This window comes from Ranitomeya imitator, chromosome 5, assembly GCF_032444005.1.
Source record: "Ranitomeya imitator isolate aRanImi1 chromosome 5, aRanImi1.pri, whole genome shotgun sequence".
In the NCBI taxonomy this organism is placed as follows: domain Eukaryota; kingdom Metazoa; phylum Chordata; class Amphibia; order Anura; family Dendrobatidae; genus Ranitomeya; species Ranitomeya imitator.
In genome coordinates this window covers 594,823,369-594,839,345 of record NC_091286.1, presented here as the reverse complement: position 1 = coordinate 594,839,345, position 15,977 = coordinate 594,823,369, and the positions used below count along the sequence as shown (strand labels likewise).

General features: G+C 44.8%; 1 protein-coding gene across 2 annotated transcripts in view; it reads right to left on the bottom strand.

The window, feature by feature from the left end:
* The window catches only part of DZIP1L (DAZ interacting zinc finger protein 1 like), a 164,651-nt gene that overhangs the window by 58,438 nt on the left and 90,236 nt on the right, over window positions 1-15,977 (bottom strand). Inside the window, exons 1-2 of one of the 2 annotated variants that reach the window (XM_069727945.1) lie at window positions 12,415-12,500; window positions 1,586-2,161 (exon numbers count right to left, since the gene is read on the bottom strand). In XM_069727945.1, the coding sequence (XP_069584046.1) occupies window positions 1,586-2,161; window positions 12,415-12,417 (579 nt within the window). In that variant the 5' untranslated portion in view covers window positions 12,418-12,500. Of the gene's footprint in view, window positions 1-1,585; window positions 2,162-12,414; window positions 12,501-15,977 lie in introns of those variants that run through there. The other variant, XM_069727944.1, reaches the window with a different exon arrangement.

The window sequence follows — 15,977 nt, the reverse complement described above, 5'->3', positions numbered from 1 at the left end:
AACTTTGAAAGTGTCCCCAAGTACAGTGGCAAAAACCATCAAGCGCTACAAAGAAACTGGCTCACATGAGGACCGCCCCAGGAAAGGAAGACAAAGAGTCACCTCTGCTTCTGAGGATAAGTTTATCCGAGTCACCAGCCTCAGAAATTGCAGGTTAACAACAGCTCATATTAGAGACCAGGTCAATGCTACACAGAGTTCTGGCAGCAGACACATCTCTACAACAACTGTTAAGAGGAGACTTTGTGCAGCAGGCCTTCATGGTAAAATAGCTGCTAGGAAACTACTGCTAAGGACAGGCAAGAAGCAGAAGAGACTTGTTTGTGCTAAAGAACACAAGGAATGGACATTAGACCTGTGGAAATCTGTGCTTTGGTCTGATGAGTCCAAATTTGAGAGCTTTAGTTCCCACCGTAAAGCATGGAGGAGGAGGTGTGATGGTGTGGGGGTGCTTTGCTTGTGACACTGTTGGGGATTTATTCAAAATTGAAGGCATACTGAACCAGCATGGCTACCACAGCATCTTGCAGCGGCATGCTATTCCATCCAGTTTGCGTTTAGTTGGACCATCATTTATTTCTCAACAGGACAATGACCCCAAACACACCTCCAGGCTGTGTAAGGGCTATTTGACCAGGAAGGAGAGTGATGGGGTGCTATGCCAGATTACCTGGCCTCCACAGTCAACAGACCTGAATCCAATCGAGATGGTTTGGAGTGAGCTGGACCTCAGAGTGAAGGCAAAAGGGCCAACAAGTGCTAAGCATCTCTGGGAACTCCTTCAAGATTGTTGGAAGACCATTCCCAGTGACTACCTCTTGAAGCTCATCAACAGAATGCCAAGAGTGTGCAAAGCAGTCATCAAAGCACAAGGTGGCTACTTTGAAGAACCTAGAATATAAGACATAATTTCAGTTGTTTCACACTTTTTGTCAAGTATATAATTCCACATGTGTTAATTCATAGTTTTGATGCCTTCGGTCTAAATGTACAATTTTCATAATGATGAAAATACTGAAAAATCTTTAAATGAGAAGGTGTGTTCAAACTTTTGATCTGTACTGTATGTGATGGTTACCAATGTCACCAGTGTGATGTGTAATGGCTACTCTCTACTCTCCTGATCTCACTGCAGAGCTGTGTGTGATTTTACCTGACACATCTGCAGGTTCCTCTCAGCTTCAGCTTCCATCTCACAGGCAGATAGAGTTACAATATTGCTACTATACAGGAGAGCTTAAGATCGGCAAAAAATGTGTTTGTAAGAAGACAAAGTTCTTTTCTCCTGTTCTGCATTAGTTACTTATCTCACTCACTGGTAACTCCCCGTTCATGTAAAATAAGCTCTGGGGGCAGTGTTATCTTCCAGGCAACATCCTACCCATAGCCTGGAAGAGCTCATTTACATAAAGTGATAAAAGATGATTTATCGACAACAAGGCATCTAATACGAGACATACAGGTAGGACTTTTTTCAGCAGTTTTTAGCCTGCATGCCCATATTAACAGTTTAGATGCAAATGTGGTGAAAGATTCCCTTTAAATTCCCAATAATTAAACATTTCCTATAATCTGTTATCCTCACCTTATGATAATTGTTAGCCTCAGCCTTGAACATGGTTTGTTGAGCTTCAAACAGTTTCTTCCTAATCTTGTTCTCCTCCTTCACCTTCCTTAATTCCTCACCCTGCTTGACCATGTCATCCTTAGTTTTCTGATGTTCATCAATAGCTTTTTGCACCTGATCTTCTAGCTGTGCCACATTGTTGCAGAGAAACTCTTGGCACTGAAGAAGGTACTCAATCGTCATCTGCGCCAGCTTAAGGACTTTAAGTAGCACCGGGTCCACCGGCTGCTGACAATATGGACATTTCTCATTATCCAGGTTGCAGAAGGTCACTGTGCTGACAGTCTCTTGCAGAGTAGGTATATCTAATTCATAGGCCACTCTGTCCACATCTATGGCACTGAACCGTCTCCAGTCAATAAGATCTTTACGTGGACGAAACCTAAAACTCTGAAGAAGGCTGCCATTTTGGGACAATGCTAGTAGAGGCGCAGATGGATATTGATGGGGATTTGGAGCATATCCCGGCATCTTTACTGACCGCTGGCTAGATGTAAGAGATGACAGAGGATAGTAGATATTTCCAATGAAAGACTGTAAATAGAGCAAGAATTCACAGACATTAATTTTCAAATTCAATTCATTCAATGTATGTAATTTTCATGAGCTCATTTATAATGACTTATCTCGATGAAAAATGACATCATTAACACTTTGCAAATTTTTCTGTTTATGTTTGCATATTTCCCTTCCCTTCTTCCAAGAGCCATAACTTTTTTCTCCTGACAAAGCCATATATAGTTTTTTGTGTGATGAGTTGTAGTTTTGAATGACACCAGTAATTTTATAATACAATGTAATACAAAACGTGAAAAAATTCAAGTGGGCTGAAATGGTGAAAAAAATGCAAATATTCCTCAGATTATTTGTTTTGTTTTTACAGTGGTCATTGTATGTTTTTTTTTTAACTTCCGTTGATTTCTCTGTGATCAAGCACAGTTCTGCTCCTCTTCTCAGTGATGTCACTGATCTTCAGACTAGCCGGAAGTCTCTTTTACAATGTAATCTATAGGTCTCATCCTGACGCCCTATAGACCTTTATTGAAAAAAATCACTTCCGGGTCACGCAGTGTGAACTGGAAAGTCTGAAGAATGGTGTCATCACTGAGAAGAGGAGCAGAACAATGCTGGACAATGGGGAGAGCAATGGTAGGTCAGTATATTAATACACGCATACTACACTACATCCACATATACACATATTCAATGCATAAAATATATATTTTTGGAGGGCTTTTTTATATGGTGTAAAATATTCTGAAGCTTGCAAAAATATTTGGTTTGTGCTGCCATTTTCCTAGACCTGTAAAATTTTTATTTTACTGTTGATGGACTTGTGTGAAAATGCTTCTTTTTCATGGGCTGATGGTTTTATTGAGACCAATAGGGGTACATTAGAAATTTTAATAACTTTTTATTTCAATTTTTAGAAAGGTCTTTTGTCAGTAAAATCACAATTACAACATTTTAATTTATATTATCTTAATGGCGTTTATCATATGAGTTAATTAATTTTATTTTTTGATAGCCTGGATTTTTACGGGCAGGGCGATATGAAATAAGTTTTTTTTAAGAAAGAAAAGGAAGTTAATTCAAATTTGATATTTTTGTATATATTTACAAACTTCCTTACTTTTTTAATTTTATCTTTTTCAGCTCTTTATGGGACTTCAACCTGTGATTATTTGATCACTTCTACTATGTACTGCAATACTTGCAGAATTGTAGTACATAGTAAAATTTGCATTGTCCTATGATGCTCAGCCTGTGGTTGAATTTCAAAGGAGTGTCAAGTTAGCAATGACAGGGCCTTCAATCAGGCTTTGGCTGACTTGGTAACCCATCAGTTCACCCAAGATTGTGTTGCGGGAAGCAACTAAAAATTGATGGGCACTGGGAATTGCTCCATTTATATGCTGCCGTTTAAATGGTTAACAGCAGTATGCAACATATCTAGGATCTATCATATATGGAGGGAGCACAGCTCCTAAGCCCCTTGAGCACATGAAGACACAAGTGCTGATGCAGAGGTATTCTCATGGGTTTACCGAGACAGAGTGGGGCCAGAAGACCGCAGCATCTGATTTCACGTACTCCTGCAAGGATTAGAAGCACTTCACTATCATATTAAGTGGTGCAGGCATCTGTCAGCGGTGCAGGGGTTAATCTGTTTAACATGACTGCTGCTGGAGCCTTCCAGCTTTGATAATCTTAGCTGTTCAGTATTGGTCACTCGTCTCTCCTATATATACTCGTCTTTGGCAATCAAGGTTGCCAGTGTTAGGTTAATTCTGACCTGGTTCAGGACTGTGGAGGAGTTTCGTGTTTGAGGAGACGTTAGAAGTGCTGTCCTAAAGACTGTTGGTTGGTGTTTTGTCTATATGTAAATACCCATCCTCTGCAATTTGGGTTTCCTTCCTTTTAGTTCTCAGTATTCGTGTGCATGTATGTTGTGTATTCTTATATGCTACTACTCCCCATTTCCCTAGGTGGGGGAGAGGACGGATTAAGGCCCATCTCGGAGCTCAGCAAGGTACGTGACCCTGGAGTTTCACCATTAAAAGTAATCCGGGGAGCAGGGATAGCTAGGGCACCCCTAGCTGTAGGGATAGGGAAGGTGTCCCTAGCCCTGGGATATCAGACAACAGAGCCATACCATTTTTTGATCCAACATGGAACCAATTACTGGTCTGTCTGGGCAACAGCAGCAACTCAACATGGAGGTGGCAGATCTTTGCCACCATTGTTTCACAACACCCTAACTCATCTTGTTTAGCGTACACGACTCCTAGGCAACCCCTGGAAGAGCCCAAGGTTGCTTTGCCTGACAGGTTCTCTGGAGGGTAACAAGTTTGCTGTCTTCAGGGAGACCTATAAGCCGTACTTTAAGTTACGTTCTAACTCATCAGGAACCAAGGAGCAACAGGTGGGAATCGTAATTTCTCTCCTTCAGGGTGACCCTCAAGCCTGGGCATTTTCTCTCCAAGCAGACTTTCAGTCGCTTCTGACAGTGGAGGAATTTTTTTAGGCATTAGATCACATACACAACAACACCGACCATGTCTCCCTAGCCGTGTCTTCGTTATTGCTCTGGGTTTTGGAAATGGTCCACTGATACAAAATGGAATGACCCTCCACTCTGTATCCAGTTCAGTTAAGGGCTATCCATAAGGGTAAAGGATGCTTTTGCCCTGTGTGAGACTCCAGTTTCCCTTGAGGCAGCCATGTCTCTGGCTATTCGGGTTGACTGCTGTCTACAACAGAGACATAACGGGACACTCCAATTTGTGGGGGGGGGGGGTCCGGGGTCAAGGGAACTAAGGTCTGAGTCAACCGAGGAACCTATGCAGTTGGGTGGGACGACTCGTTCTGTTGGTCCATCTGTAGTCTGGCATAATGGGATACTGTGTTTCTTCTGTGGTGGAAAAGATAACTTTGTGGGTGGTTGTCCAACTACATCACACCGTAAACAACTGCTGTAAAACTAATGGGCCCAGAGGTGAGCAACCGAGTGTAATTATTTCCTCTGTGGGTAGGTTGTAATTCTTTTTCCCATCTTGGCGAAAATAATGTGGTTATTGCTCCATTTCTGGACAGTGGAGCAGGGCTTAATTTGATCAATGCTAGGTTTGTCCTGTATCAAGTCCTTAAACCTCAGAAATGGTCTAATGGTCTATACCAATAATTGCCATTGACTCTGCACGCCTGAGCCAGGGGTATTTTACTAAGGTCATTTGGGTTACATCTCCAGGTAGAGGCCATGCATTCAGATTTATTGAATTATGTGTGCTATCCCTGACCTGTGGTACTTGAACTACCTTGGCTTACGCTGTACAATCCTATGGTACACTGGCAGACTCGAGAGGTAGTAAAATGGAAGTAGTATTGCCAAGAATACTGCTTAGGCACTCAGCTAGCCATTGTGGGTAATCTCTGCCTGAATACCTATCTGACTTAGGGGATGTGTTTTCAGAAAAAGGGTGTCAAGAACTTCCTGCCCACCGTCCTTTTGACTGAGCCGTAAATTTTACTCCTCGGGCCATGCTGTCTAAAAGCAGGTTATACAATATCTCTGGTCCAAAAAGACAGGAAATGAAGGACTATATCCAGCGTCGAACTGGAACACCTTGGGCCCACCAGAGAAAATCATTCTTGAGGCCCACTATGTAGCTACATACTGTAGAAATAGATACAAGACCACCAATTGTGCGGTAAAAAGCGCTAATATCAGGGTATAATATAAGGTAGTACATGTCTTAATTATGTAGCAAGGGTTGGGATAGACCACTCACAGAATATAATGTAGCCCCCCTCATAAAATATAATGCTGTCCCCTATCATAGAATATAATGCAGCACCCCAAAAAATATAATGCAACCCCCACAGGTATAACGCAGTCCCCACTATAGAATATAATGTAGCACCCTCGTAGGGTATAATGCAGCCCCCCTCATATAGTATAATGCAGCCCACCACAGAATATAATGCAGCCCCCCAAAGAATATACTGTAGCCCCCTCATAGGGCATAACGCTGCCCCCTCTCATATACTATGATGTAGCCCCCCAGAATATAATGTAGTCCTCTGAGAGAATGCAGCCCCACTACAGAATATAATGGAGCCCCCATAGAGTATACTGTAGCCCCCTCATATAATATGATGTAGCCCCCATAATATAATGTAGTCCCCTGAGAATAATGCAGTCCCCCCCACAAAATATAATGTAGCCCCCTCAAAGAATAATGCAGCTCCTCTCCACCCCATCATTGTCCTCATCACCACCTCCATCATTGTCTTCTCCCCCACCACCTCTATCATTCTCCCCCACCACCTCCATCACTGCCAATTCCACCACCTCCATCATTGCCTCCTCCCCCACCATCATTGTTTATTTCATCACCTCCATCACCACCTCCATAATTGCCTCCCCCCACCACCATCATTGCCCATTTCATCACCTCCATCATTGCCTCCCCCACCACCATCATTGCCCATCAACTCTATTATTGCCTCCCCCACCTCCATCATTGCCCATTTCATCACCTCCATCATTGCCTCCCCCACCGACATCATTGCCCATCACCTTCAGCATTGCTTATCACCTCCATCATTGCCTCCCCCATCATCATTGCCTATCACCTCCATCATTGCCTCCCCCACCATAATTGCCCATCACCTCCATCATTGCCTCCTCCACCATCATTGCCCATCACCTCCATCATTGTCTCCCCCCACCAATATCATTGTCCTTCACCACCACACACACACATACCACAGCAGCAGCTCATCACACACACAGGCACACACACAGGCACACAGCACAGCTCACCTCCCCGCAGCAGCAGCACATCCCGGTAGTCTCTTCATCGCCGGTAGCTTTTTGTATGAGACAGTGCGCTGTATGATGACGTCATACAGCTGGGCTGTCTCAGACAGGAAACAGGATGCCGGGGGCTAACGCTGCCCGCTATTAAAGAGGAATGGTATTCACGCCTCTACACGCCCATAGGGGCGTGGGGAAGCATGAATATTCATTTTTTCTTTGGCAGCAGGTGCAAGATCCTGTCTCCAGCTGCTGCTATGCTGGCACAGGGTGGGACCCCTTGACTCAGGGGCCCCATAACAACTGGCTGGGGGCCCCTGGAGCAGTGGGGGGCATAGGCAGCTGCTGGCCAGTATGCCAGCAGATGTAAGTGCCTGGGCTCATCGGCAAATCCTCTGGTTCTCCGGTGGGCCAGTCCAAGCCTGACTATATCACTGAAAGTCTGGCAATGTGCCATATCAGTCTTTATCTCCTGTTGCAGCTGGATTTTTCCTTGTCAAGAAAAAAGACTGGGGGTTACACAACTGCCTTGATTTTAGAAGGAGCCAAATGGTTTTCTAAATGGGAACTCAGATGGCATATAATCTCTTTCGCATTAATGGGAACCTGTCACCCCCTCAGGCATTTGTACCTAAAAGAGCCACCTGATGCTGCATTCTGACAAGGTGACTCTTTTAGTTCGGATCCCTGGCACTGCTGAAATAATCGTTTTTGAAATTTGTCCCTCATACCTTGAAATCGCTACGGGGGCAGGTCTTTCCTCCCTAATTCAGATGCCTCCCAGCTGTCACTCATGGCCTCTGCACGCCTGGCTCTGCCTCTTCTTCCCGCATTAGCATTCCCGGCGCCTGCGCTGATATTTCTTTTTGGGGGCATGCGCAGTTGCGCTGCCCTTTGAACTAACAGATCAGGCACCGGGAACGCTAATAAAGGAAGAGGAGGCGGCACCCGGCGTGCAGAGGCCATAAGTGACGGCTGGGAGGCATCTGGATTAGGGGGGAAAGACCTGTCTCCCTGGTGATTTCGAGGTATGAGGGACAAATTTCAAAAAGGATTATTTCAGCAGTGCCAGGGACCCGAACTAAAAGATTAAACTGTTTAGTTTGAGTTCTGCTGGAGCCTTCCAGCTTTGATAGTTTCAGCTGTTCAATATTAGCCACTCCCCTCTCCTAAATATATTCGCCTCAAGCAATCAAAATTGCCAGTGTAAGGCCGGTGTCACACTGGTAACTGCAATGAAAGAAACACACGTGAGTCTCTCCCCTCAATACCCGGCACTGCCACCATAGGTTCAGACTGGAGTGTTCAGTTGCATAGAAATACTTGCATTTGCAAACTACGGTCCTCAGTGCCAGTGCCGGGTATTGAGGCGAGAAACTTGCGCAAGTTTCTCGCATTGCAATTGTAAGTGTGACACTGGCCTTAGGCTAATTCTGCCCTGGAAAGCAGCAGAGTGGAGGAGTTTGGCTTTTGAGGAGGTGGTTGGAATGTTGTTCTGAAAACTGTTGATTGGTGTTTCCTTTTACTTTTCGGTGTTCATCTCTGTTTTTTGTGAGTGCATATTTGTATGATTGATATTTTCAGTTACCCTTGTACATATTCCCTTGTAAGTCAGGGTTGTGTATTCTTATATGCTACTACTCACTATTTCCCTGTGTGGGGGAGGGCACAGTTTAAGGCCAATGTAGGAGCTCAGCAAGGTATGTGGCCCCGGCGTCTTCACCATTAGAAGTAATCTGGGGAGTACGGATAGCTAGAGCATCCCTAGGTGTAGGGAAAAGAAGGAGTCCATACCTTGGGATATCAGACAACAGAGCCATGACAGGTATGTAATTTATTTTGGCAAATAGTTAAATAAAGTTTTTCAGCACAAAATTACTTTTAAACCAAGTACAGGTGTTTGGTGCACCCTTTGTGTGACCAAATGTTTCAGTGCCCCTTACCATCTACTTATTTTGCATCTACCGCTTTTCCCTTCTTCCTTGATTGACATATGGACAACACGGTGGCTCAGTGGTTAGCACAGCAGCCTTGCAGCGCTGGAGTCCTGGGTTCAAATCCCACCAAGGACAACATCTGCAAGGAGTTTGTATGTTCTCCCGTGTTTGCGTGGGTTTCCTCCGGAGTCTCTGGTTTCCTCCCACACTCCAAAGTCATACTGATAGGGAATTTAGATTGTGAGCCCCATCAGGGACAGCGATGATAATGTGTGCAAACTGTAAAGCGCTGCGGAATATGTTAGCGCTATATAAAAATAAAGATTATTATTATTGCCAGCTCTGACTTTACATTAGTCATGGAAAAGTGAAGGCAGATGGAAAAAACTAGATGTGAAAGTGCACTGAACTGGTTTACCAAGCCCTGCACTGAGCGAATGTTCTTGGTTTGTACTGTTATTTTTTGCTGACTGACCTTTCAATTTCATTACTGCACTGAACGATAGCGTAAAGATAATAATGAAGTACATCACATATTATGACCACCAGAAGGCAGCATTATGTCAGTAAAGACTATTGACTCTCCTTGTTCATTATGTTTAAGGAGCCTGATAAAGAAGAAGCAGGGAGTTAGGAGCTGTGTAAGGACTCGAGCTTCATTTCTGCTAAACGTCTGTTAAAAACACAGAGCTGCAGGCTTGGAGGGGATTTTTCTAGTACATTTTAGGAGAAGAATGACGGTTTTGATTAAAAAACAAAATCTCTATGGGGCTGGTAAGGACGCTTTTAACCTTTTAACCGCCATGCTTTCTTAGGTCTCCTGGAGTGTTAGTTTTAGTAAATAACTATTTAATTGTATCAATATTCGGGACCCTAATTAATAACTTCTAGAAACATGGGAATAAATTGACAACTGGCTCTTTGACAATGCTAATGGTAATATTAAATCACACATTTTTTGTAGGAGTTTTTGACAGGGCATGGAGTTATAAGAAAAGGTAATCCTTATAAGACAACTTCCCTTTAAGGACTGAGCATTTTTAAAAGTGCTGTCCACTGCATCCTTAGAATAGGTCAGCAATATCACTTGGTGGAGGTGCAACACCTTGATATTATCAATTGTGGAGTAGCACAGATCAACTCCATCAACCACATAGTGGCCCTGCCGATAATTGCACATCCGGCCCTATTTAAGTGATAGTGGCAAATGTGCAGTACCAAGCAGTGGTGTCATGCACAGTGTGGGAAGATTGCAACACAAGGGGAAGATGGGAAGGAAGCCCAAACACTAGGGAAAGGGGGAGTGGAGACCTCTAGGCGGATCTAATAGCACCCTGCGTCCCTATATTGGTTCCACACCAATTGCCAAGCAGGAACCTACACCCTGTATATCCCTAGAACTAGGCCCTGAATAGGGAAGGGGGGTGGGCACTGGTCAATCCCCACTGTACACTAAAGAGAAGAAGGGAGACAAACAAGGCGGAAGTAACTTAGCTTGAGCAGACTTAGAGAGGTAACATCAAATGTCTTCCAACAGGACCGGTGCAGAAGTAAGCCAACTGATATAGCTTCAGACCTTCACATGGGAAAATCACGGGTGACTCCTTGAGGAAGACTGAGAGGTCCAGGTGTGTCAATTAGAGCTGGAGAAAGGTTGCCACTGGATCCAAAAGTCAGAAGGATTAAGAAGGCATCTGCAATGCCAAACGTAGAGACCTTCTGCAGCCAGATGCAGAGCGACTGTCTATAGCGTCTAATACACTCGTGACAAGTGGCCACTATGCAGCTATCAGCACTGTGCAGCGCCACAATTGATCGCACCCAACCACCGCCGGCACCAGGAACAGCTGATCGGTGAGGTTGCTGGGTGTTACACCCACACCGATCAAATGTTGATGGCCTGTCTCATGGATAGGTCATCAATATACACGCAGAAGATAACCACTTTAAGTTTATTGTTTTGCAACCAAGAGTCATAGCTTTTGTATTTTCTCATCGACATAGGTATGTGAGGGCTTACTACAGTGTGCGGTATGAGTTTAAGTTTTTATTGTCACCTTATTTGGCAATAAAATGTAACATTTTTGGGAAGTGAGTGAATGAAAAAAAAAATTCCACCACTTTTTTACCATGGTATAATATATAACAGTTTATTATACATTATTTCTTTTTTGTCCTACTAGGCCGTGACCATTTCATTGATTCCATAACGATTTGGATACTTTACTGTCACTATGAAATGACAGGTCAACTACTACTCGTGCAACCACTTCTAAATCACTATGCTTCCCCCTTATTAAAAAAATAATACCTATACTGACATCCGCTGCTGGCGCCATTCCATTGGTGTCAGCATTGGCTCTCCCAGGGCTCGTGTGACATAATAATAAAGTCCTGCAGACAAGTCAAGACATCCGGAGGAAGCGATAGGGCATCCGCATTTCTCACAGCCATAGGAGGGGAGAGTGAAGCCAATGCTGCTTGGGTGCAGGGATTGTGTGACATAATGTCACGCAATCCCTGGGAGTGCCAGTGCTGACAATGCTGCAACCGTTCCGGAAGGGAGTAAAGGTGCTAATATTTTACTTTGGGGAAAGACAGGGATTCAGAAGTGGCTCTCTGAGTAGTGGACAACCCCTTTAAGGTCTGTGAACAGTAGCCGAACAGCGATACTTAATGAGCACTGATCGGCTACTTATTTGCTGATTGGCCATCATTTAGTAGCCTGTCTACATCCGAAGGATGATCGCTCACTGCACCTAGGAGGCCATTGTTCTCAGTAGCACAGATTCTAACTAGACTAGACAGGACAATTCGCTGCCAAGAACAATGATCTTTTGGGGAAACCATGCATGAGGCAGAGCTCCTATGATGTGGTAGCTGATGGCACCTCACAATCACATCTACTGTATAATAAATTTATGAAAATGGCAGCGCCAAATGCACGGCGTCTGACCACTAGTGCACGGAGACCATATGGTGGTGCACGCTCGATAGAATGCCATAAGCTCACAGTTCTCACCCACTGGAAGCAATACTAATTTATACCTCTATACACATAGACTGGTAGAACATGCACCAATTTTTTGTGTTGGATTTGTCTGAAATATTAAAAAATAAATGAATAAATGTCTGTCTTTGTACGAAATTGCAGGCATATAGAAGGGGTACACCAGGGGGCTCCTACACCACATATAACTCAGAGCCATAATTTGTCGTGTGCATCAAGCCCAAAGCCAAACAAATATCTACTGATGAGTATTATTTATACTTCTATTAAACTTTACATTACTTTAAAAGAAAAAAAAGAGAGAATGGAAATAATAAAGATAGAGTAATAAGGACTAATGTAACTAGATTTTTAACCCTTCACGGTAATTGTGTAATCTCCTATCTCACCACTAGAAAGATACAGATGGGACTCTGGCTCTAAAAGCAGATATCATCATCCTCTAATCAGAAGACCATACGGATCCAGGGGCGACATATAGAAGGTTGTCTCTATACGCTGTGTGGTGTGTACATACCATGTCTTCTTCTTCCACTGAGTCTCATCACGTTTTGTTTTAGGATATGGTATCTAGGTGTGATCATCAGTAACCCGACTCCACAAGTCTTACTACAGTGCATACCAGAACAGGGAACGGTCACTTACACCGCCACATAAAGAGTGCCACCTACAGGTACTGATAAATAATAGATCTATTATTATATCTGGATGTATGATAACAAAATCACAATGCATAAGAAGTACATTGTCTGACATTGATATGAACGTCATCAACTGATATATTCCAGCAGAATGTTCTGCACTGACTTAGTAACCGGTCATATCAGCGATTCCTCCTGCACTGACTTAGTAACCGGTCATATCAGCGATTCCTCCTGCACTGACTTAGTAACCGGTCATATCAGCGATTCCTCCTGCACTGACTTAGTAACCGGTCATATCAGCGATTCCTCCTGCACTGACTTAGTAACCGGTCATATCAGCGATTCCTCCTGAACTGACTTAGTAACCGGTCATATCAGCGATTCCTCCTGCACTGACTTAGTAACCGGTCATATCAGCGATTCCCCCTGCACTGACTTAGTAACCGGTCATGTCAGCGATTCCCCCTGCACTGACTTAGTAACCGGTCATATCAGCGATTCCTCCTGAACTGACTTAGTAACCGGTCATGTCAGCGATTCCTCCTGAACTGACTTAGTAACCGGTCATGTCAGCGATTCCTCCTGCACTGACTTAGTAACCGGTTAGATCAGCGATTCCCCCTGCACTGACTTAGTAACCGGTTAGATCAGCGATTCCCCCTGCACTGACTTAGTAACCGGTTAGATCAGCGATTCCCCCTGCACTGACTTAGTAACCGGTCATATCAGCGACTCCCCCTGCACTGACTTAGTAACCGGTCATATCAGCGATTCCTCCTGCACTGACTTAGTAACCGGTCATATCAGCGATTCCTCCTGCACTGACTTAGTAACCGGTCATATCAGCGATTCCTCCTGCACTGACTTAGTAACCGGTCATATCAGCGATTCCTCCTGCACTGACTTAGTAACCGGTCATATCAGCGATTCCCCCTGCACTGACTTAGTAACCGGTCATATCAGCGATTCCTCCTGCACTGACTTAGTAACCGGTCATATCAGCGATTCCTCCTGCACTGACTTAGTAACCGGTTAGATCAGCGATTCCCCCTGCACTGACTTAGTAACCGGTTAGATCAGCGATTCCCCCTGCACTGACTTAGTAACCGGTCATATCAGCGATTCCCCCTGCACGGACTTAGTAACCGGTCATATCAGCGATTCCTCCTGCACTGACTTAGTAACCGTTCATATCAACGATTCCTCCTGCACTGACTTAGTAACCGGTCATATCAGCGATTCCTCCTGCACTGACTTAGTAACCGTTCATATCAGCGATTCCTCCTGCACTGACTTAGTAACCGGTCATATCAGCGATTCCTCCTGCACTGACTTAGTAACCGGTCATATCAACGATTCCTCCTGCACTGACTTAGTAACCAGTCATATCAGTGACTCCCCCTGCACTGACTTAGTAACCGGTCATATCAGCGATTCCCCCTGCACGGACTTAGTAACCGGTCATATCAGCGATTCCTCCTGCACTGACTTAGTAACCGTTCATATCAGCGATTCCTCCTGCACTGACTTAGTAACCGGTCATATCAGCGACTCACCCTGCACTGACTTAGTAACCGGTCATATCAGCGATTCCTCCTGCACTGACTTAGTAACCGGTCATATCAGCGACTCCCCCTGCACTGACTTAGTAACCGGTCATATCAGCGATTCCCCCTGCACGGACTTAGTAACCTGTCATATCAGCGATTCCTTCTGCATTGAATTAGTAACCGGTCATGTCAGCGATTCCTCCTGCACTGACTTAGTAATCGGTCATATCAGCGATTCCTCCTGCACTGACTTAGTAACCGGTCATATCAGCGATTCCTCCTGCACTGACTTAGTAACTGGTCATATCAGCGATTCCCCCTGCACTGACTTAGTAACCGGTCATATCAGCGATTCCCCCTGCACTGACTTAGTAACCGGTCATATCAGCGATTCCTCCTGCACTGAATTAGTAACCGGTCATATCAGCGATTCCCCCTGCACTGAATTAGTAACCGGTCATATCAGCGATTCCTCCTGCACTGAATTAGTAACCGGTCATGTCAGCGATTCCTCCTGCACTGACTTAGTAACCGGTCATATCAGCGACTCCCCCTGCACTGACTTAGTAACCGGTCATATCAGCGATTCCCCCTGCACTGACTTAGTAACCGGTCATATCAGCGATTCCTCCTGCACTGACTTAGTATGCGGTCATATCAGTAAGCGCTGTCCCCCGTGCATGTGGTGCTGAAGCCGGCATTAATTTCTTCTCCCCAGCAGCGTTCGCTGGAGAGAAGGAATGAAAAATCAAGGTTTTTTTTGTGTGAGTTAAAAATAAAGTTTGTGGGTCACCTCCCGCCTCCCATCCCCTGTGCGCCCGCCCGCTTGCCGAGAAATACTCACCCAGCTCCTGCGATGTATTCTCTCAGCGCCGGCAGCAGGTCCTGTGTGAGCGGTCACATGGTACAGCTCATTACAGTGATGAATATGCGCACAGGGGATGGGAGGCAAGAGGTGACCCACAAACTTTATTTTTAACACACAAAAAAAACCTTGATTTTTCATTTCTTCTCTCCAGCGAATGCTGCTGGGGAGCAGGAATGAATGCCGGCTTCAACACCACACGCAGGGGGGACAGCGCTTACTGTAGCGCTGTCTTTACTGCGGGCGGTACGTGCACACGGAGGAGAGTGCACAATGTTCTCCGTGTGCACGTGTGCGCGATGTATTTCACTGACTTAGTAACCGGTCATATCAGTGATTCCTCCTGCACTGACTTAGTAACTGGTCATATCACCAATTCCTCCTGCACTGACTTAGTAACCGGTCATATCAGCGACTCCTCCTGCACTGACTTAGTAACCAGTCATATCAGCGATTCCTCCTGCACTGACTTAGTAACCGGTCATATCAGCGATTCCTCCTGCACTGACTTAGTAACCGGTCATATCAGCGACTTAGTAACCGGTCATATCAGCGATTGCCATTTTCATAAATTTATTATACAGTAGATGTGATTGTGAGGTGCCATCAGCTACCACATCATAGGAGCTCTGCCTCATGCATGGTTTCCCCAAAAGATCATTGTTCTTGGCAGCGAATCGTCCTGTCTAGTCTAGTTAGAATCTGTGCTACTGAGAACAATGGCCTCCTAGGTGCAGTGAGCGATCATCCTTCGGATGTAGACAGGCTACTAAATGATGGCCAATCAGCAAATAAGTAGCCGATCAGTGCTCATTAAGTATCGCTGTTCGGCTACTGTTCACAGACCTTAAAGGGGTTGTCCACTACTCAGAGAGCCACTTCTGAATCCCTGTCTTTCCCCAAAGTAAAATATTAGCACCTTTACTCCCTTCCGGAACGGTTGCAGCATTGTCAGCACTGGCACTCCCAGGGATTGCGTGACATTATGTCACACAATCCCTGCACCCAAGCAGCATTGGCT